General features: G+C 44.7%; 2 protein-coding genes and 1 long non-coding RNA gene across 3 annotated transcripts in view; 2 read left to right on the top strand and 1 right to left on the bottom strand.

The window, feature by feature from the left end:
- LOC309719662 (uncharacterized protein) overlaps nt 1–22,123 on the bottom strand; it is a 206,192-nt gene that overhangs the window by 125,980 nt on the left and 58,089 nt on the right. The window lies entirely within an intron of this gene.
- LOC309719676 lies at nt 4,133–4,944 on the top strand. Its single transcript, XR_014280292.1, has 3 exons — nt 4,133–4,195; nt 4,364–4,427; nt 4,820–4,944. It is a non-coding gene; the product is annotated as an uncharacterized lncRNA (long non-coding RNA).
- On the top strand, nt 8,597–11,922 carry LOC309719667 (zinc finger CCHC domain-containing protein 12-like). The gene is made up of 3 exons (XM_082555967.1): nt 8,597–8,835; nt 8,950–9,035; nt 9,241–11,922. Exon 3 carries the CDS (start codon nt 9,767–9,769, stop codon nt 11,261–11,263), a length of 1,497 nt encoding a protein of 498 aa, XP_082412093.1. The 5' UTR covers nt 8,597–8,835; nt 8,950–9,035; nt 9,241–9,766; the 3' UTR covers nt 11,264–11,922.

Raw genomic sequence — 22,123 nt, 5'->3', positions numbered from 1 at the left:
TTATATCTTCTCTTTAAACAAGATAGAAATTTAGGAGTAACATTGCCTTACAAACCCAACAGTGAGATCTTAAGAAATCAATGGGTCACAGGGTCCCCACGAAAAAAAATGTAAATGTAAAATAATAAAATAAATATTCTTCTGCAGCAATAACAAAGTATAACATAAATTATTCTGTAGCAATTCCACAAGAATATCCAGTAATGTCCCTGCCTACAATTAAACACATTCACTTATCGTAAATCGGGGGCATCTGCTGTGGCAAATAGGTGCAAGCCTTTTACCATAAACTCAGTCACTGCTCTGTGACATTCGTCTATCCTGGCCTGAAAGGAGACGCTACCGGTAGACTGCAGCGAGAACTGCCAGCATCTGAGCCAGACTCTGTCTGTCTCTCTCATCATGGTCACCTCAATGCACAGTAATGGCAGGTTTTGTAATAAGGCAGATCGCGCTAACATAATATGCACTGTTAGTTGATTATTTACCTGCCACATTAACGGGAGAGGACGTGCAAACGTTACCACTGCTGCTGGGTTGAGATTCACTTGTCCGGAGCGGAATCAAAAACATGACATTCATTTAAGGTCGTCGCGTGTTTTGTGAGCAAATGCTTTTGCATATTCGTAGTTTTTCCTCCCTTAAATGAAATATCTACTTTGCAAGTATTGCAAGTTGCCCTGTATGGAACTCCAAAGTGTTCAAAATTAAATAAATAAATAGGTCATGATGAAATAAATAACAATTGAATAAATAAGACACAGATATGTAATGTGAGAATGAAATTGTGAAATAATGGAAGACATTTTGAAAAAAATGCTCATTATTGTGAAATATATAGCATTCTGCTATATAAATTTACTTATTAATTTGAAATATTATTTCATGGTCATTATTTTTCCCAATAACAGAGATTATTGCTGAGGCATTTTATTTATTTCCAGCCGTTTTTATTCCAAAATGCCCTTTTTTCAAAGTCAGTCTTTACTTCAAAATTCCCGTTTTGTCTATTTATTTCATAATGCGACTTTTCAGCAGAATGACTTTGTCTGTCAATCAAGAGAGACAGGGCGGAGCCAGTTGTGTGATTGGTTGGTCCTTTACTCAGACATTAGGTTTAATGGTGCAAGAACCGGGTTTCGATACCCATCCCTGCTGTAAAATATCGTATTTAATATTGTGTTTAATTAAAAATATTAAGTAGGCTGAACTCAATTTTTAATCAATTTGTTATTAGAACTCAATTTAAGTAAGTTACCAGTACTTTTGATGTATAAACGCTGATCAACTAAATTTATTTGAGTCGGTGGTCAACGCAATCTCCGCCGACGGAAGCGGGTGGGCCAGCAGGGCGGCGTCAGCCAGCGCAGACTTTGCTGCGGAAAACGCACGGACGCGTTCCGGCAGCCAGTCAACCGGATCATTGGCTGTTTTACCTTTTAAGGCAGCATAGAGTAGCTGTAGCAAGTGGGCAGCTCTGGGGAGAAAGCGGTTGTAAAAATTTATCATCCCCAAGAACTCCTGCAACGCTTTAACCGACGTGGGACGCGGGAAAGCCGAAACGGCCTGGACTCTGTCGGGCAACGGAACCACACCTTCAGCGGAAATGCGGTGCCCGAGGAAATCCAGAACAGGCAACCCAAACTGGCACTTGGAAGGGTTGATGATCAGGCTGTGCACTGCCAAACGCTGGAAAACCTGGCGCAGATGGGACTCGTGCTGGCTCGCTGAGCAGCTGGCCACCAATATATCGTCCAGATAAACAAAAACGAACGGCAGCCCATGCAAAACGGAGTCCATCAGCCGCTGAAAGGTCTGAGCGGTACCTTTCAGGCCAAATGGCATGCACAAAAACTCGAACAAGCCGAAGGGGGTAATGACAGCGGTTTTAGGAACGTCTTCGGCGCGCACGGGAACCTGGTGATACCCCCGCACCAAGTCAATTTCAGAAAAAATCAACGTTCCGGCGAGATTGGCAGAAAAATCCTGAATGTGGGGGATGAGGTAACGGTCATTCTCCGTGGCATTATTTAAACGGCGGAAATCTCCGCATGACTGCCACCGACCGTCCGATTTGGGCACCATGTGAAGCGGAGAGGCCCATGCACTGTCCGAACGCTGTACAATGCCAAGGCGCTCCATGGCTGCAAACTCTTCCCGAGCAACAGACAGTTTCGCGGGGTCGAGGCGGCGCGCACACGCGCACACCGGGGGCCCGACCGTGGGAATATAATGCTCAACCCCATGCTTCGTTACCGTGCTAGAGAAATTAGGGACAGACAGCGATGGAAACTCTGGCGGGTCCGTTTCCCTGGGCTGTGAAAGTGCAAGGCGGCAGGCAGCGACGCGCACTGTCGCCAAAACGCTGATGGTAGAAACAGATGCTCTTTCCACGGTGCCGGCGTGTAGCAATCCCTGCCATCAGCAAGGGGGCGGATGCTCCGGGGGAGGCAGGTGGAGGCGTGGAAGGTGCCGCCGGCGTGTCCGTAGCCAGGGCGTGAACGTCGAAAGTGCGGCTAGCCAGGAGAATGCAATCCGCTTCTTCAACCGGGGAGCGATAATCCTTCGCAGGCAGAAGCGGAGAGTTCGCGAGGACAGCTCTCACGGCGGCCGGTAGTTGGCGGAGGAAATGGTGGGCGAAGAGGAAACCACCGTCATCCTGCCCGAGCAACTATAGCATGTTCTCCATGAGCTCGAGCGCGGTACCGCCACCCAAGCCTGACAGGTTGAGGAGCTTTTCGGCTCGTTCAGCGTCGGAGAGGGCATAGCGCCGAAGAAGCAGCTCTTTGAGGGAGGCGTATTTCCCTTGGGCGGGTGGGTCCCAGAGGAGCGCCATCGCGCGACGGGTGGCCAGCGGGTCGAGCGAGGCCACCACATGGTGATACTTCGTGTCGTCAGCTGAGATGCCGCGAAGGGCGAACTGAGCCTCCACGTGTACAAACCATGACGGATATATATATATGTGTGTATGTTTATCCTGAGTAGCAAAACACAGCAGGGGGTTGAAAACGATATGCCAGGAGTTAGCTGTGCTCGTTGGCTCTATCGAGCCTTGACCTCCCGATCAGCTATCGCACTGGTGGATAACAGAGCTCTCTAAAAACATCGAAGCACTTTTGCAAATATGTGATATTTTGATAAATTAAGTAGATATTTGAGCATTGCACAGCTACATTCTCGCCTGAAATATCTTAAAAGTTTATTTTGTGAATCAGAACGGGTTGGAGCCTGTGTATGCTACTTGTGGACTTGTGATATGGAGACCAAGTACTGTTCCAATTGAAAGTACACATGAAGCAGAGAACGAGAAAAATTCCGGGATGTGTTTTTGCTCCTCCGGTTTTATGGCGCATGTATCGGTGGTGACTTGTGTGGACTTGGTACAGCTAAATATCCCAGAATGCATTTAATCCAAAACTCAAATGTGGCAATGGCTACTTTTTCTGCGTCACAAAATAAACTCTAAAGATATTTTCAGGTTATTTTCAGATTACATATTTGCAATTTTTTAATGCTTTGTGGCAGCTTTTGAACATCTGTGGCATCTATTAATGTCAAATCTAGCCTTTCTTTAACAACATAAGCAAACTGCTTTTATATTTAACGACTTTTCTGTTTAATTACATTTTAAATAATAATAACAATAACAATAGTATTTATTTTGTTAAAAAAATGTGTTTAAAAACAAGTTGTGTGGTGAAAGCTATAATCCAGATTAGTGGCCTGTTAAATGGTTAAAGTCTAGGTTGGCTTTGTACTTGAGAATAAAGTAATATAGGTTGTCCTTCTAAATAATCAAGTTAAATTCCACAGTTGAATCATAAGAAACATTATACTTACATATAAACCCTGCCATATGTTAGATCTGGTCATTTTGCTTATTAGAAACTTTATATATTGGAAGTTAACTTTTAACAAGCATGTAATGATTATATTTAAATTAGGTGGTCTTTTCTTAAACACATATCTCTTCAGGCATAAACTGACAGTGCCAATACTACACATTCAGACACAGTAGTATATGGTGTTTTTATGGGGTCTACATGGACCTTCTGTGTTGTAAGTTATAGTGATTACACAGCCATTAAGGATCAAATCAGCTTCTAAAAATTTTCTGTTTTTTCTCCCTCTGCTTGCTTCTTACTGTCTTTGAGGCTCGGGACCAGCACTCCTGTTGTTGGACAGAAAGACATCAGTAAGTATTTTGGTTTTCCAATATATTAGCAACTGTCAGTAACATTTATATTAATCAGGCTGAACTTTAATCATACTTTAGATCAGCCTGTTTTACTTATTTTTTTATTTGTGCTTTGCTTTGGGGAAGTTGTTTCTTCACTGATCTTTTCCTGTCTTCTGTTATTAGACTTGAGATAAGACTGCACTATGCTGTTGCTGGTGACTCCAGTTATTTCTACAAGACATGCTGTGTAAGTAAACAAACAACAACAGTTTGGTCTGAAATCTTTGAAAGATCACATCCCCCAAACTTAGTTTAGAGGGTCTACACTGTATATAGTCTGCAAATTTTCTAACAGCAAAATTTGTTTTGTGCCCAAATCATTTTACACATCATTAGAATAAAAGTTATTGGCCATGTTTGCATAGCCCTTTTTAAAATGATGCTTTCATGACATTATTGTGTGTTGGGTGGTGGTCAGGGCTATCCAGACTGACAATTGGGACATTCAATGTCACCTCTCCGTTGGGGAGGGGGCCTGAGATTGTCTAAATTGGAGTCTGTTTTATACCAAATGCAGAAAAAATGTTTTAAGAAAGCAATTAAGTTCATGTTCCAAAAAATATGATTGTTTGCTTGCAGGACACCAGGAGAGATGAGTCCTCCGTCACAGATGGTGTGGTCAGTGAAGATGGTCGCCTGCAGGTTCAAGCTCATTGCATCTCCAACCCACATCCACTGCCACTGTACTTAAGGGAAGTTAAAGACTTTCTTTTGCACTTACATTTGGATCACCTCGATCCATGATAGTCATTCAGGCAGTAATGCCTGGACTGGAAACAAGCATCCTTAAAATATTACAACATTCCAGCTCCTGTGTTGGAATGAAAAACAAATGTGTTGTTTAAATGAGATACTGCAACTTATTTTCAGAATAATTAATAATAATTAATCATTAATAATAATTAATAATATTCTAATTAAGAATAATTAAATCTGAGACTTTGTTTCATTGTAAGATTATAACAGTGATGGCAATATAATTGTTTGTTGTTCAGCAGAACAGTGTCCAGTATGTTGGCTGTTACACTTTGTTGTGTTTGAAAATAAAAGCTGTGTGAGTGGTGGTTCAGTCCATGTTATTATTGTGTGTATGAGGGTACAGTTGTCCATTGTGGGTGTGTGTATGTCCAGTCCATGTGTTAACGTGGGTCAGATGTCAGGAGGCAGAGTTCAGGAGTCTGACAGCTGTGGGGAAGAAGCTGTTCCGGTACCTGGTGGTCTTAGTCCGGAGGCTCCTGTAGCGCCTCCCAGAGGGCAGGAGGGTGAAGAGTCCCTGTGATGGGTGACTGGGGTCTTTGATGATTTTCCCAGCCCTTTTCAGACACCGCTTCCTGTAGATGTCTTTTATGGCAGGAAGTGGTGCTCCGGCAGTTTTCACAACCCTCTGCAACGCCTTCCAGTCTGAGGCAGAGCAGTTCCTGTACCAAACTGTTATACAGTTGGTCAGGATGGTGCAGCGATAGAAGTCTGAGGACAGGTGGTTCTTCCTCAGAGTCCACAAGAAGAAGAGGCGCTGGTGAGCCTTCTTGACCAGCTTGGAGCAGTTGGTTGTCCAGATGAGATCCTCGGAGATGTGGACTCCCAGGAACTTGAAGCTGCTCACACGCTCCACAGCTGTCCCCTTAATGTGGATGGGTGGATGTGGGTCAGCATTCCTCCTGTAGTCCACGATGAGCTCCTTGGTCTTCTCGGTGTTAAGCAGCAGGTTGTTCCTGTCCCACCACTCAGCCAGACGATCCACCTCCTCCCTGTAGGCGGCCTCATTGTTGTCACTGATGAGGCCAATCACCGTGGTGTCATCTGCAAACTTAATGATGGTGTTGGAACCATCAGCAGGTCTGCAGTCGTGGGTGAAGAGGGAGTAGAGGAAAGGGCTCATCACACAGCCTTGTGGTACACCGGTGTTCATTGTGATTGTAGATGAGCATCGGTTATCCAGCCGGACATGTTGGGGGCGGTTGGTCAGGAAGTCCATTAACCATTTGCAGATGAGGGAACTGATGCCCAGGTCTGTCAGTTTCCTGATGAGTTGTGAGGGGTGGATTGTATTGACTGCTGAACTGAAGTCTATAAACAGCATTCTGGCGTAGGTGTTGTTGTTGTCCAGGTGTGAGAGGACAGAGTGCATTGCGATGGAGACTGCATCCTCTGTGCTCCTGTTCTGGCGGTATGCGAATTGGTGGGGGTCCAGGGTGGGGGGGAGACAGGATTTGAAGTGATTGGTGATTGGTCAACCAATTAAAAAAAAAAAAATCAACATGTGGTATTTGGTTGTTTAGGAAGAGGGGAAAGTTTTGGGAGTGACAGTAATGGCAGCGAGACAGAGCGAGCGAGTGAGAGAGAGAGTTTTTAGATGTGGGAGATTTGTGACGTTTAGTGTGGCGTGTATACTTGTCACACAGTGGAAAATTGTGTTTTTATATTTTGTTTTGGATCAGACTGTGTTGGTACATAGTGTCGATTTTATTTGCATGATTTTATTGTAATAGTGATATTGCATGTTTGTTTATTGATATTCCTATTGCATGATTTTATCCCCATATTTATAGTGTGTGTTTAGTGTTGATTGAACAATATGCTTTTTTTTATTCCACTGTGGATTAAGCGGACAATTGTAGGCACCTGTGAGGTGGGGGCGTTCCCCGAGGTGGCCTATCAGCCGCCAAACTGACTTAAGGGAGATAGTGAGCGCAAAGACTGAAAGAGAGACACACGAAAAGTGAAGAGCTGGAAACAAAACGTGTGCAAGCCAGCATATGAAAAGAAGGACCTCCGGCCTGACTGTGGGGCGCCACGAGACATTCGGCGATCGGCCAGCATAACCCGGCGATCCAGTCCCGACGGACAGAATAGCGACCGTGGGAGGCGACGCGTGAAATCCACAGTAGGGCAGGGGTACGCCTCTGCCTGCATCTGTGAGTATCGCTTTCCCACTGTTGGGCGCTAGGCGTAGCTTTGCCGGGGAAGGGTAACAGCGGCTGCGCCGACAACGTTGCTGGCCCGTGTCTGTTGTTTCAGGGCGGAGCTACGAGGGAGGCCGTGCGCGGGTGTGGAGAGTGGCTGGACTGCACGATCGCGCACAGTCAGGTGGAGATAGGAGCCTCCTCCCTGGTCTTCTGCTGGCGAGATTCCCCATCCCGGAAGAGGAGTTCCTCTCCTGTCTCTTTCAGCTCAGGAGAATTTGGGGGGGGAGTTTTTAGCATAGGGAAAAACATTCATTTAGCTTTGTGTTTTTAGTGTTTAATCATTCCTGCCGGCCGGGTTTTTAGCGGGTTGTAAACACTATTTTTATTGTATACGGGGATTTTAGCTTGTATTTGGGGTTCTGACCGTGTTTTATCCTGAAAATAAATGGTGTGTTTGAAGCCAGCTAAATTTCTGTGCTCTGAGCGCTGACCCACTCACTCCCCTTTCTGCTTGTATGTATACAGACGTGGTGGTGAAGATTTAGGTCCACCAGTTTAGCGGCTACATAATTAGTGTGTTGTGTTGTCTTGTGTAGTCGTTCTGTTGTGTAGTCGTTTTGTTTTGTGTGTCAGTGAGGGCACTAATGAATGTCACAAAGGCACATTTGCAATGTAAACACTCTCACTAAGTAGAAAACCAGTGGAGTGATACATCTCCTGTTGTCAAGCCTGCTGGTTTATCTTTGTGGTGTTCTCCTCTGTCTTTTGGTGGGAAAACATTTTTTTTACTGGCACACATAATTTGTGACACCTGATTGTTCTCTCATTTTAGTTTTAGTAATATTTTTAAGTTGTTGTACAAAATAAAATTAAAAAAAACCCGGCAGATGTATTGGTTGCATTTTTAGATAAATTATATTATTACAAAATGTACAATTTATATTTGCATTTCAAGTTATAAAAAATTACTCAACATGTCTGTGTGTTTTTGTACAATAAAAAAAAAAAATACTACCAGGATTTTAAGTTCTTTGTGTGATTTCAGATCAGTAATACTAATGCAGTATGTCAGTGAAAAAACAACTAAATTAAGTTGCTTGCTGAAAAGAATGATACCAAAGAAGGCAAGGGGGAAAAAATAAAAAACAATTTGAGGGTGAAATACAAACGTAAACTCTAAAGGAGTAAAAAAAAGACCGGTTGTATTTCAGACCTCAGTGGGTTAATCCAACAAATCATGAAAAAATAGATTAAATTTATGTTCACGACAGTGCAGATTTCTGACATTTTGTGTAAATTAAGCATGTAACAATGTGATTGTTTTCTAACAAAAAACAGTGTGAAACTTAAGTTAGACTTGTGTTTGTAATTGAACCGCCCCGTGTTGTGTATGTAACCCACATTTGAGTATGGCTTAGATAAAATATGCCAGAATGAGAAAAGAATCATTAATCTAAGCAGCACACTTCATTTATAATGAATAAACCATAGGTGCAGCAGTTAAGGAGTTAACTGTTCTGGTTTAGACACGTGTTACTCTAGGCCAATGAGCTGCTGAAACGTGGTACAGGCTCCGCCTGCCGCCCCTGCCTAGGAGGACACAGATTTTTCTCTTCTCTCTTTTTCGCTAGCAAACCTTCCATGAGCAAGCTAGTGAGGAAACGAGACACGGCGAATTATTGAGACAAGGTATGAAAAAGAGTAATATAAGCGGAGAGTTAGCATTCACCGTTTACTAAAACTATTTTATTGTTTGTATATTGCTAAGACGAGTAATTAGCTGGTTCTTTTTACATTGCTTAGTCGAGAAAGGTCGGGAGTTAGAGACGACGCCATTTCATCGGTCGTGCGCCATCTCGCGCTGCTCCGTCTTTCTAATTCTGAGATCGGTGAGCAAAGTATTTTACTTGTTCATTATTTATCGGTGTTTCATGAATGCCTTGCAAGTAAAATTTTCCAGTGTTTAATGATAATTGTTTAGGAATGTTCTGTAGGAAACTTTGTTCAATTTACTGAAACCCAGTAGTTGAAGCGAATGTGTGAATTGTGATTTTATGAGGAACTTAATATGTCCCATGACACTGTCGTTGACAGGTCAAGTTTTTTTGTTGTTGTTTGGTTTTGTTTTTTTGTTTCTTTGGTTTGTATCTTCCTGGTGCATTCCAACGGATCCTGAAATTGATGGCGTTGAAGGACCAATTGACTTTGTTCTGTCCTGCACATCAGAGTGTGGTAGGCCAGATGCAACAAAACAGAAACACATCACGCCATTTTGTACTAGTAGTCCCCCTTCTTCACATACATCCCTCTGGACTCGCGGGTGGGTTGTTATAAGGACTTGGGTTCACGGACTCTGTACATTCCATAAATGTGAACAAAAGTGAGTGTGAGCGGTTGGAAATAACCCTCCAGCTGATTAACTGTTGCTAATTGTAATGAAATCTGTGAAAATGCAAGTAAGTGTTAACATTTATATGCAATTAAAATCCCTAACGCAGTAATCATAAAAGGGCTTACTAACAGCGACCTCGATGAAGAAGTAGCTATTTACCTGGGGAAAAACGGTTCAGTTAGCCGCCACATCCGTATAGATGATCCGCATTCTGAATTTCACAGGCAGATGATAGCTGAGTTCAATCATGCCAGTGCAATGGATACTTTGAATCCCCTTTTGCCACAGACTATCCAAAGTTCTGCTCAGCCTGAAGTCACGTTTGAGATTAGGAGTTTAACTGAGGTGTATGCAGCAAATGCAAGGAATGTCACCAGAGCATACATGAGACAACTGTCTGAAATGGCCAATCTTAGTGGCCACTCGCTAGAAAACATGCCCAAAGAGGGGCTAGCTAACTTAAACGCGCCCCCTCTATCCTCTCAGCCTACAGTTTCTCCCCCTGTTAACAGAGGCGAGACAAGGTTGCATGCACAGGGTGACCATTCCCCCAGCCAACCTGCTGCCGATTTCTCACAGTCTACGGATTCGATTCCAATCTTAAATCAAAACCTGATCGATCTTGACTCACCGACCCAGTTCCATCCCACACTTGAGCTTAACCCGCCCAATGTCCGGCGGGTGGTAGTTGAACATGTGGTGCGCAGTAGTGAAGTTTCTTCACACTCGCCCATGCCGAGTAGGATTAGAGCTTTCTCTGGGCGCATTCCCCGCCCTAACAGTGAAGCTGATTACGACGCCTGGCGCACAAGTGTTGAAGTCCTCATGAGTGATCCAGCCGTTTCTGACTTGAACTGCACACAGAGGATACTTGACAGTCTTCTGTCGCCTGCCACAGACACCACTAAGCATTTAGGTCCAAATGCTAGACCCTCTGAGTACCTGAGAGTACTCGATTCTGCGTTTGGAGCCGTCGAAGATGGCGACGAGCTCTATGCGCGATTCATGAACACACTACAGAATGAAGGAGAAAGACCATCAGCCTATTTGCAAAGGTTACATGTCTGTTTGACCAAAGCAATGCGACGAGGAGGTGTCGATGTGTCGGATTTTGACAAGCAATTGTTAAAGCAATTTCTTCGTGGCTGTTGGGAGGACAGTCTCATCAGTGACCTCCAGCTAGGACAAAGAAAAGAGAGCCCACCTTTGTTCTCTGAGCTACTCTTGCTTCTACGCACGGAAGAGGACAAGCAAGCCTCAAAAGTCCGTCGTATGAGACAACATCTTGGTCAGAGCAAACCTGGCCCTAGTAATCCAAAGCACTGGGCCATGTCAAATGTACAAACAGCAAGTAGCTGTGAGTCTGACCTCGATGTGTTAAAGAAACAAATTGCTGATTTGAGTGCACAACTTAACAGTTGGAAAATAGAAAGCCAAAAGCAAAATCAGCCCAAGCACTCAAAGTCAAAGTGCCACACAGTTAATGCCAAAGTCGAAGTCTACCCCACGAAAAGGAAGGCTTCGACCACACAGAACTTTGCAAAAGCCAACGCAAAGCCGCGTCCTTGGTACTGCTTTCACTGTGGTGAGGACGGTCATATTGCCTCATCATGTGAAAACGAACCAAATCCATCCTTAGTGGCCACGAAGAGAAAACAGCTGAAAGAAAGGCAATCTAGTTGGGAAGCATCAACTAGGGCCAGTGAGGAGCCGCCTTTAAACTAATCCCAGCCTCCAGTGTGGGACAAGTGGGGGCTGCCGGAGACAATTCTCGTCCCAAGCCACAACATGCCTTTTCAAAGGAAGTTCAGTCAAAAGCGCCGTCTATACACCTCCCAAAGGGTTTGGTCGGAACCAAAACTTCTGCTACTGTCAACATCGCTGGCAGAGAAACGAACTGTCTTCTTGATACAGGGTCACAAGTGACAACCGTGCCTCAGAGTTTTTATGAGAAGCATCTCTCAGACTTGCCTATAAACCCGTTGGGCGATCTCCTAGACGTAGAGTGTGCAAACGGCCAATCTGTCCCTTATCTAGGTTATGTGGAACTCTCAATCACCTTTCCCAAGAACTTTGTGGGTTCGGATATTAGTGTTAATACCCTAGCATTAGTTATCCCCCCTCTGCGAGCCGAGGTGCGAGAGCAGATCTTTTTTTTTTTTTTTTTTTTTTTTTTTTTTTTTTTTTTAAATTAACAACAACTTTATTTGTATTTCTGAACCATTTCTGAGAACATTTCAAATTTGAAATTGAATCTGATGCTGTGTTGTTAATAACGAAACCACTTTCACAACATTTACAATTACACCTGAATGTTCAGGTCACTAAACTCTCGTTTCCTAGCATGTTAAAGATCCTGATGACAAACTTAGGGCGTATTCTTGTTTACCCAGCAGAGGGTGTCTGCGATGGCGGGGTCATTCACACTGATCCACGGCTCTGCTGGGAAGGTAGCGTGCACCAGAATCCCACTCCGGCAGGGGTCGAGGGGAGAAACCACAGCGTCTTGGGCGTCAGGATCGGGGTTCAGAGCCTGTGGATTCAACAACTCCAACAGGCGTGTACAGGCCCAGTCCTTCTCACTGCGCTGGGTCTCCTCTGCTGGAGCCGAGGCGACAGATGTGCTGGAGCTGCTTGCCTCTTCATCCACCAAAGATTCAGCCTGACAGCTCTGAAGATTCTCAGCTCCTGGTTTCTCACTCATCAGAGGCAACACCTCAGCTTCCTGGGGAGCTGCCAGCTCGGAACTGCTGCCCGGCTTCATAAACTGTAGAAACCTGAACAGCTGATGGTTTTTTGTGAGGGCTGCAGCCAGAGACGAGTCTGCGTCGTCTGACGAGCTGCTCTCAGCTGCGTCTGAGCCGCTCCCTGACTGGCTGTTTGGAGACAGCTGTTGTTTTGTGACCACTGACCGATGTTCACCTCCAGCCTTCACCAGCTTGTGTTGTACAATCTGAGGAAGCAGGGAAGGAGCTGTAAGCCAATCAGCTGCCCCCCCAGCTTCAACCAGACTCTGCTGATCGGGAGGCGGTTGGGTTTGTGCTGTCGGCTTGGGGGAGACGCTCTGGGTTAAGATGCTGTAGGACAGCATCACAGGAAGTCGGTCTCCCTCCTCCAGGCCGTCGCCTGATTTTGTGCTGTAGTAGGCAAACCTCTTCGCCACCAAGTCGTCATTCACACAGATCTTGATGTCACCAACAGTCACGTAAAGCTTGATAGGGGTAGAGTCTGACTCAGGTTCAAGCAGCACGGCCTCCTTTAGGGTCGATGCTTGCAGCAGCTTGTGCAGGAAGAGCGTGGCAGAGCTGTCCCACCGAGCTGACGGTTTGAGCTCTGCCTTCTCCTCAAGCAGAGACACTCGCAGGGTTGTTGGTTTGATTCCCGCCAGGTGGAACTTTTGCACCCAGAAAGGCAGCTGAAGGAAGTTTTCCATTGCCAACCGGATCTGCTCTGAGGGGACGACGACTTTCTCTCCGTGGTCGACCAGAAAGCAACAAGCTTGACAGGAAACCGAGTCCACGAAGATCGACTCCACCACGGCCCGAAACCACGACTTCTTTACCGCCCAGTACACCACATACACCCGTCCTTCCTCCAACGACGTAGGCTTTAGCGTGCACACGTCCTGCGTGGTGTCGCGGTAGAAGAGGTTCATCTGAAAATGTAGCTTTTTGTAATGTTCTGAAGTCTCCACATCGCCGCTGAGACCCCAAATGGCACCCCAGAGACACGATGGGTTCTCCACCTTCAGAACAGATATTTTCACCATTTCTTTATTTCGTCAGTCCGAAAGCAGCGACACTGGAAGAAAACAGTCGGATTTAACAGATTTACCGTTTCTCGAACGCCAACTGTTTAAACTCGCTCCGTTTTACTGAAATGGACTACTTGCACTAACACTTCCGCGTTCTATGTAGAGCAGATCTTGATAGGTACAAATACCTTAGATGCCCTTTATGCTGACTTCCATGAGTCCAGTGCGAACTTTCAGCCCGTCCCCCATGGTTTCAGAACGCTCCTCAAAATCCTTGGAGTACGTCGAAAAGCCGCTAGCAATTGCAGCCTTGGGTGTGCAAAGTTAACGGGTAAAAAGCAAGCCGTGGTGGCGGCAGGGCAGACAGCAGTTTTAGAAGCTTCGGTGTACATTCCCAACTCCATTAATGAGAAATGTGCAGTTGTCGAATCATCATCAGATTTTCCCTTACCCAGTGGTTTGCTTGTGTTAACTGGTCTTGTCAACCTGCCAGCCAAGCGGCCTTGTAAACTGCCGGTTGTAGTGAAAAATGAAACCGATCACGACATTGTTGTCCTGTCAGGCCGTGTGCTAGCCGACATTAATGCCGTGACCAGAGTCATATGTAAAGAACAGACAGAGAAGATGTCAAACTCTTCAGACCACTCAGGAAATTCTTCTCAACCTGAAGAAATCAGTTTCAACTTTGGAAATGACTTACCTGATGAATGGAGAAATCGTGTCACAAAGTTGCTAAATTCAATGCCTGAAGTGTTTTCGCAGCATGCATTGGATTTTGGACACACAGAGAAGGTGCAACATCACATCAAGCTTAGTGATGAAACCCCATTCAAGTCCAGACCCCGACCAATACATCCACACGATGTGGAGGCCGTGAGGAAGCACCTGCAGGAACTGCTCGACGCGGGAATGATACGGGAATCTGAATCACCATTCGCTTCCCCAATCGTAGTAGTCAAAAAGAAAGATGGTTCAGTTCGCTTGTGCATTGACTACCGGAGGTTAAACCTTGTGAAGATTATGAGTAAAACATATGTTATTTTATGATCCTAGTCAATGTAGTTGAATTATGTTAACAGCTGTAGGACATATATTATCCTTTAGTTTAGATGGTGTGCTGTGTATGTAGTCTAGTTCTCATTATACTCTTGAGTTAACAGAACATATTCACATATTAGTTTATTAGATAAATGTGCATCACTCTGTATCCTTGATTGGCTGTGAATGTCTCACACTGTGTTCTTGACATGTTTTATTGCTGAATCATGAAGAGAAAGGAGACTCTGAGTCTAGGGCACAAGAGATAAACTACATTCTATACCCCCACCTTTGCAGGAAGACAGGGAGCCAAAGTCAGGAGCCAGTCTCGCTAAGAAGTAGAAAAACATGTGAAGATGTAGCTTTTATGACTAGGTGGGGGCTGTCAGAAGCTATAAAAGTCTGTGAAAATCGCCACCATGTTGAAAAAAATGTGCCTGACCCTCTGGCAGCATTTCTCCCGTCCGGACGTCTTAATGCTCTTTGTGTTGAATTGTATGGAAATAAATGATTGTTGATTGAGCATTTATACACCGAGTATTGTCCTTCCTTCAGCCCAAAGATCAAAAGAATTGGGAGATTTCAACAACCTCCAAACCATCAAAGACGCATATGCACTCCCGAATCTGGAAGAAGGTTTTTCCGCTCTAGCAGGGTCGAAATGGTTCTCGGTCCTGGATCTCAAGTCGGGATATTATCAGATTGAAATGTCAGAGTCAGACAAGCAGAAAACAGCCTTCGTATGTCCCTTAGGATTTTGGGAATTCAATAGGATGCCCCAAGGGATCACCAACGCACCCTCCACTTTTCAAAGGCTCATGGAGCAGTGTATGGGTCCGATGAATCTTAAGGAGGTCCTTGTCTTTATTGATGATCTCATCATCTTTTCATCATCTCTTGAAGAACACGAGCAACGCCTGAAGAAGGTCCTGTTGCGGTTGAAAGAGTTTGGGTTAAAATTAGCACCCGAGAAGTGTAAATTTTTCCAAACCTCTGTTAAGTATCTCGGCCACGTGGTGTCAGAGCGTGGAGTCGAGACTGATGCAGAGAAGATCAAAGCCCTCACGAGTTGGCCCGTCCCCACCAACCTTAAAGAGTTAAGGTCATTTTTGGGCTTTGCTGGGTACTACCGGCGATTCATCCAGGGTTTTTCTAATATTGTAAGGCCGTTGAATGAGTTAACCGCTGGTTACCCACCATTGAGAAAAGGAAAGAAAAGACCCACGAAGCAACAAAGCTCCATGTACCATAGCCCGAAAGAGCTATTTGGGGACAGGTGGACTCAAAAGTGTCAAGAGGCTTTTGAACAAGTCATTGGTAGGCTAACCTCAGCCCCAGTGTTGGGTTTTGCCGACCCCAGACTCCCATATATCCTCCACACTGATGCTAGTACCATTGGCCTTGGTGGCGCTCTGTACCAACTCCAGGATGGACAGTTGAGGGCCATAGCCTTTGCTAGCAGAGGACTTTCAAGAAGTGAGATGAGATATCCAGCCCACAAGCTGGAGTTCTTGGGTCTTAAGTGGGCTGTCACCGAAAAGTTCTCCGACTACCTGTATGGTACGGAATTCACAGTAGTGACAGACAGTAATCCGTTAACGTACATCCTAACATCAGCGAAGCTGGATGCAACGAGTTACCGTTGGCTCTCAGCCTTGTCTATTTTTTCATTCCAACTCCAGTACAGGGCTGGTAAACAAAACGTAGACGCGGATGCACTGTGTCGTCGTCCCCATGGTAGCCCAGGTGATGATCCTGTCTCACAGAAGGAAAGTGAAAGGATCCGGCAATTCGCCCTCACTCACCTCAGTGGCGATGACAAAGAAATGGTTTCTAGGGAGGTTGTACAGGCCATCTGTGAAAGGCATTCAGTTAATTCTGCAGGCCTGGATTCACTTGCCCAGGTTTGGCTTTAGTTGAGTCCTTAGCCTTACATGCTACAGCTGTCCCTGATAGCTTTGCAGAAGAGCTGTTGAATGGTTCTCCTCTTCCCCCGCCTATGGCAGAGGATGAGCTCAGACAGAAACAGAGGCTAGACCCAGCTCTCGATGCTATAGTCACTCTGTTAGAAACTGGTCAGACCCCACCTCCCAGTCTTAGAGCAGAACTACCTGAGCTTCCCTTGTTACTGCGTGAGCTCAGTCGTCTTGAACTGCAGAATGGAGTTCTTTACCAAAAGAGGCAAACCAGTCCAGACATCTCCTTTCAACTCGTGTTACCCGAGGAGTTGAGGCCAGTAGTCTTCCAACACCTCCACAGTAACATGGGCCACCTAGGAACTGACCGCACTATTGACCTGGTCAGAACTCGGTTTTACTGGCCAAAAATGCAGACGTCAGTTGAAAAAATGATCAACACGTGTAAACGGTGTGTTCGCCGGAAGTGTAGGCCGGAGAGGGCAGCTCCCCTCATGAACATCAAGACAAGCAGGCCCCTTGAACTGGTCTGTATAGATTATCTATCTATTGAGCCAGATCAGTCTAACAGTAAGGATGTATTAGTTATAACTGATCACTTTACTAAGTTCGCAGTAGCTGTCCCTACACCAACCAACGAGCGCGCACTGTTGCAAAGGCCCTCTGGGAGAACTTCATTGTTCATTATGGTGTCCCAGAGAGACTTTTAAGTGATCAAGGCCCCGATTTCGAATCGAAAACAATAAATGAACTCTGCGAAATTATCGGCATGAAAAAGATACACACAACGCCGTACCACCCCAGAGCCAATCCAGTTGAGAGGTTCAACAGAACACTTCTCCAAATGCTTGGTATCTTGAAGGACAATGAGAAGTTGCATTGGAAAGACTATGTGAAACCTCTAGTACATGCATATAATTGTACCAAGAATGATGTGACGGGCTATTCGCCTTATGTGCTGATGTTTGGGAGACAACCAAGGCTTCCCATTGATCTAGTATTTGGGTTGCCTGTGAATGCTATTAGATTATTCTGTTATTATATGTTACCTTATATATGTAATCAAAGTAGTTGAATTAGAATACTGCTGTAGATCACATTATACCCTTTAATATAGAGTGTGTGAGCTGTATGTAGTTTAGTTCTCATTATACTTTTGAGTTAACAGAACATATTCACATATTAGTTCATTAGATAAATGTGCATCACTCTGTATCCTTGATCTGCTGGGAATGTGTTACACTGTTTTCTTGACATGCTTAAGTGTTGAATCATGAAGAGAAGGTTGTAAGCAGGAGACTCTGTGTCTAAAGACAGGGGAGATAGATAGACCACATTCCACACCCCCACCTTACAGAAAGCAGAGAAACAACTGCCGAGGTCATAACTTAGGCGCTGTAACAGAGAAAAAATGTGATGTTTTGGCTTTTACGACTAGCTGGGGGCCACTAGAGACTATAAAAAGCTGAGCAACCCGTCACCATTTTGAGACATGCTGTCGAACCTCTGCAGGCATCTCTCCCGTCCGGACGTTGTAATGCTCTTATTGTTGAATTGTATGGAAATAAATGATTGTTGATTGAGCATTTATACACCGAGTATTGTCCCTCCTTCAGCCCAAAGATTCAAAGAATTGGGAGATTTCAACAACTTGGTGCCGTGTGACCCGGATCTTTGGTGTGCTGAGGAGGTGCAGATTTGACCTTTGGTGAGATCGTGAGGCGAGGTGAACAGAGGACCGGTCCAAAAATAAAAAGGTAAGCACAGCCTGTTGTATTATAAATACCAAATGTGCATATTGGGCTTTCCAAATTAATCTGTTCGCTGAGTCACATGTATTTTCACAGTAAATTTGTCGGTGTCTGGTTTTTGGCGCAAGATACTAACAACATAAGTTGAGGCTGAATTCCAGTGTGTTAAATAAACTGCTTCTACCGAGATACTAATAACATACTACGTTGGACTAGTTGCAGTAAACTGCTTCTACCGAGATACTAATAACATACTACGTTGGACTAGTTGCAGCCACTTTACCTTCCACATTTAATTTTGTCTAATACTGGCTTCTGTAGCAATAATACATTAGAATTTATTCTGAAGACGCGGCCATTAGTCCAGTACATTGAAGTCGAGGTTTGTTTATTTTGTTTATGGTGTCAGTGACGTCCTGGCTTTTGCCGGCTATGAAATAGAAGTTGATTTAAGGAAAAGCAGATGCTGGCTTCACGGTGCAGTTGAACGCTGGCAACGCGAGAGCGAAACACGTCCGTAGGTTTGGTTTATGATACGGCGTGTTCCGGTGGTGCAGCCGTGAAGTGCAGTAGTGGTTGGTGCTAGTTTTAGTACATTTGATAGAGGTTTTGACGGTGGTTTGTGGCGTCAGTCGAGTATAAAGGGCTGCGGTCATAATACAAAGTAAAAATTTAGTACATAGCAACACCTGGTTTATGATGTCAGGTATAACTTCGGGGATGCAAGCATCACTTTTATGATGCGACTTTGCCCCGTGGTGGCGGTCATAAGCGCAGAGAAAGGGGTATTTTGGTCTATGGTGCAGTGTGCTTTAAGAAGATCTAATAGTTGAGCTCAGAGGTTTCTGTGTAAAATTCCCGCTGAGGAAAAGTGTTGTGGGTGAGTGTGAAAGCGCGCTCTGGGTGAGAGAGTGTGTGTGAAGCTGCGAGGCGCGCTCTGGGTGCTGTCTTGTGGGTAAAGCGCGCACTGAGTGAGAGTGTGAGTGAGGCGCGCTCTGAGTGTGTTTTTGTGTGGAGTGTGAAGCGTGAACACAGTGACAGTGACGGTTGATGTGTTTGATTAGGAGGACATTAGAGCAAATACACATTTTAGGATCAAAGGTTGATGCCTAGTGTACCTGTGGAACTTTGCCCTAGGAGTAGCGACCCTCCTGTCCGTGGACGCGTGGCCAGGACCGGCGTCGTCCGGGTGCCGAGGTGGTGACTTGGGGAGGTGAGGGCCCCCGCATAGCTACGGAAATAACACTGGAACGGCCGTGTAATCACGGGTTCACATTTATTCCGGACTAGAACAAGACACATTTTGCGAACAAACGTTGAGTCTAGATTAGTAAAGAAATATAAAAAGGTTGAATTCCTCGTTTCAGTGGTTGAAATTGTTGTGTGCCTGTCCCCTGACGAGTGTGAAATTAAAATAAAGAGGGAATTTGGAGCCACATAGAGATAGACGGGCATAATTGGGTGTATTACTCTGTGGTGTAATAAAAATAAAAAGGAGAGATAGTAAGAGGTGTGCAGTGGAGAATTATGGAGGAGTAGAGAGAGGAATGTGTTGGGAGACTGGCGTACAGTTTACGCTGTCAAGGTAGGCGTGTGGCCTGCTTATCGGTTTAAAAGTGATGAAAATGAAATTAAAATAAATCTCTTAGTGTGTTAATACAGGAAGCTGCGGACCTGGACCAACTGCCCCCACAAGCACAGCGGCCGAAGCAAAATTATAGGTAATGGGAACCACACCCAGCACGAATCAGCAGCTGTGAAAAAGACAGCAGCGAGGAGAGAATTAGAGGAGAAATTAAGAGAAGTTTTAACACATAAAATTGGGGCCAACGGACTTGTGGAGGTTGGGAAGGCGTCCGGAGTATCACAACAAAAAGGTGAAACAAAAACACACACAAGCAGAGAAATCTGAGAGAAAGGCTCCTTTTAAGGTAACGCCTAGTTTGAGAAAAGATAAAATTAACCTGCTTTTATACAAATGCACATACACGCAATGAAGAAACAGCTTACACTCATGAACACGTGAAGATTTTCCAGCAAGGTTAAAGAAAAATTAACATACTTAAATGATGAAGTCTATACATTACTGACAAAGAAACCCTCTGGGTTGCAGGACAACAATTTAACTAAAAAAAAAAAAGGAACACTGGTCTAACCAACCAGGCAAGACACAACAAATTTAGTGGTTAAAAGATTCAAATTGTGACATGTTTTCTGTTGATTGATTAATAAAAGTGATTACTGAATGAAAGAAAGTTCCTTTTTTGGGCTTTTAAACATGATCTTAAGAATTTTAACATATACCGGTGTTGTCCTGTCAACTTGGTGGGTTAGGAGTTGATTATATCGGGAGACAAAAAACAAAAAAAGGGGGAGAGAAGGCTGACACAGGGCCTGGCCCCATTGTCTCCCCTCTGAATAACACAGCCAACACAACAACATTTTCCTGTTCGTTTGTTTTTGTTTTTTGTTTGTTTTTGTTTTGTTTTGTTTTTGTTTTTTCTATACATATTTAATTACAGGCTGCTTTGCCGGCCCTGAAAGCCGAGGCTGACTGGACTCCTGCTCTCCCCCATACGTGACACTGACCAAATGCTGCAACAGCTGGACCCACAACAACGACCTGAGAATGTCAACAGACCTGCAGGAATGTGATCTCATGCAGCCGAGACGGAGAGCACTAAACCTAAGGCCCGTTTCACTACACGGGGGAAAAATTCCCAGACTGCGTCAGCTGACAGAGCTGTGACGAGACGCCCGCCAAGCCCGAATGAAAAGTAAGGCCGAGCGAAAGAATGCTGACCTTGATAGCTTTGCATTCACACTGTGCAGGACAGTGATGGACCAACACGGATGATCGGGTGGCGAAAAAGGGCGTGACCGAGACAAGAGGAGTAACTGAGGACAGAAGGCACCTCAGAATGGACAAAAACACAGAAGAAGATGCAGGTTTCACCTGCGGTGAACATCGACCCTGGAGAAAGGACTGCCCCAATTGGGGTCAGAACCAGGACGGACTGAATTTTGAGCAGCAGCAGCAGCAATGGTCGCAAACAAACTGAAAAGGAGGGGGGGGCAGGACCCCAGGGCATGCTTCAGGCCGTGGTTTACCCAGAACACCAGAACAGGAAAGTGATGAACACACACACACACACACACACACACAAACACACACACGTCTCCAAACACACAGATTCAGAATGAAGTGAAATACACACATGAACACGTGCACTCGTTGAGTGAGTGAGAAATGAGACACACACACACACACACACACACACACACACACAGGAATGTTGATTCACTGAGAAGTGATGCACACACATACACATGCACACGCTTGTGCAATGAAGAGTGATCCACACGCACACACACATACACGCTGATGCAATGAAGAATGCTTTGCTTATGCTGATATGCAAAATGCTGCACACAAACATCCCAATGCATAATTTTTATGAGGAGCCATTGATTACCATTAAATACTTAGAATGTGTTATATGTCACCCAGAGGGCATTTATGTAGATTTTAGGAATAAGGTCTAAAAAAGTTTGGTTTTGAAAACAATGTCTGTGCGTGATGTCTGTTTATGGCTCAAGGCCTTGACTGAATTCTTTGCTGTGCTTCACACAGCCCTGATGAGGAACAGTGGCACAGAGTGAAAATGATGAATTAATAGTGTAAGTTTTAGGTCGGAGTACGGCATTTTCTGTGATTGAGTTTTAATTCAAGGAGGAACAAAAGGTGTTACGGCACCTGAGCTTCTCATTCCCACACAATATTGTCCCGGCAGGAAGCAAAATGTTCCTGTGAATTTCTGGTTGATTGTTTGGTTTTGTTTAGCGCTAGCTTGATTTTATCAGTGAGCTTTGGCTTGTGTTCTTTCTCGTAAGCGAGAGAGGGATAGTTTTATGCTTGGACATGTCTGCAACGGGCCCTAGTTTGTGTTATTTTAGTAGTATTTTGTTGGTTATGTCTGTTTTCGTTTTTGTTACAGTGCACTGGAGAAAAAACATCTGAGAGGTGTGATCCACCGGTGGTGATATGTTGATATTTTGTGAGTTCATGATTTAACAATCAGCTCTTTAAACAAGGCCTGAAAGATTGAAATTTAAAGCGCTATGA

Source organism: Aulonocara stuartgranti (genome assembly GCF_965226115.1).
Source record: "Aulonocara stuartgranti genome assembly, chromosome: 12".
NCBI lineage: Eukaryota > Metazoa > Chordata > Actinopteri > Cichliformes > Cichlidae > Aulonocara > Aulonocara stuartgranti.
Note: the sequence above shows the minus strand (reverse complement) of the source record. Positions and strands in the feature narration are given on the sequence as shown.

What these genes read in the sequence shown, in the direction of transcription:
- LOC309719667 (XM_082555967.1), top strand. Translation starts at nt 9,767, where the DNA reads ATGATAGCTGAGTTCAATCATGCCAGTGCAATGGATACTTTGAATCCC.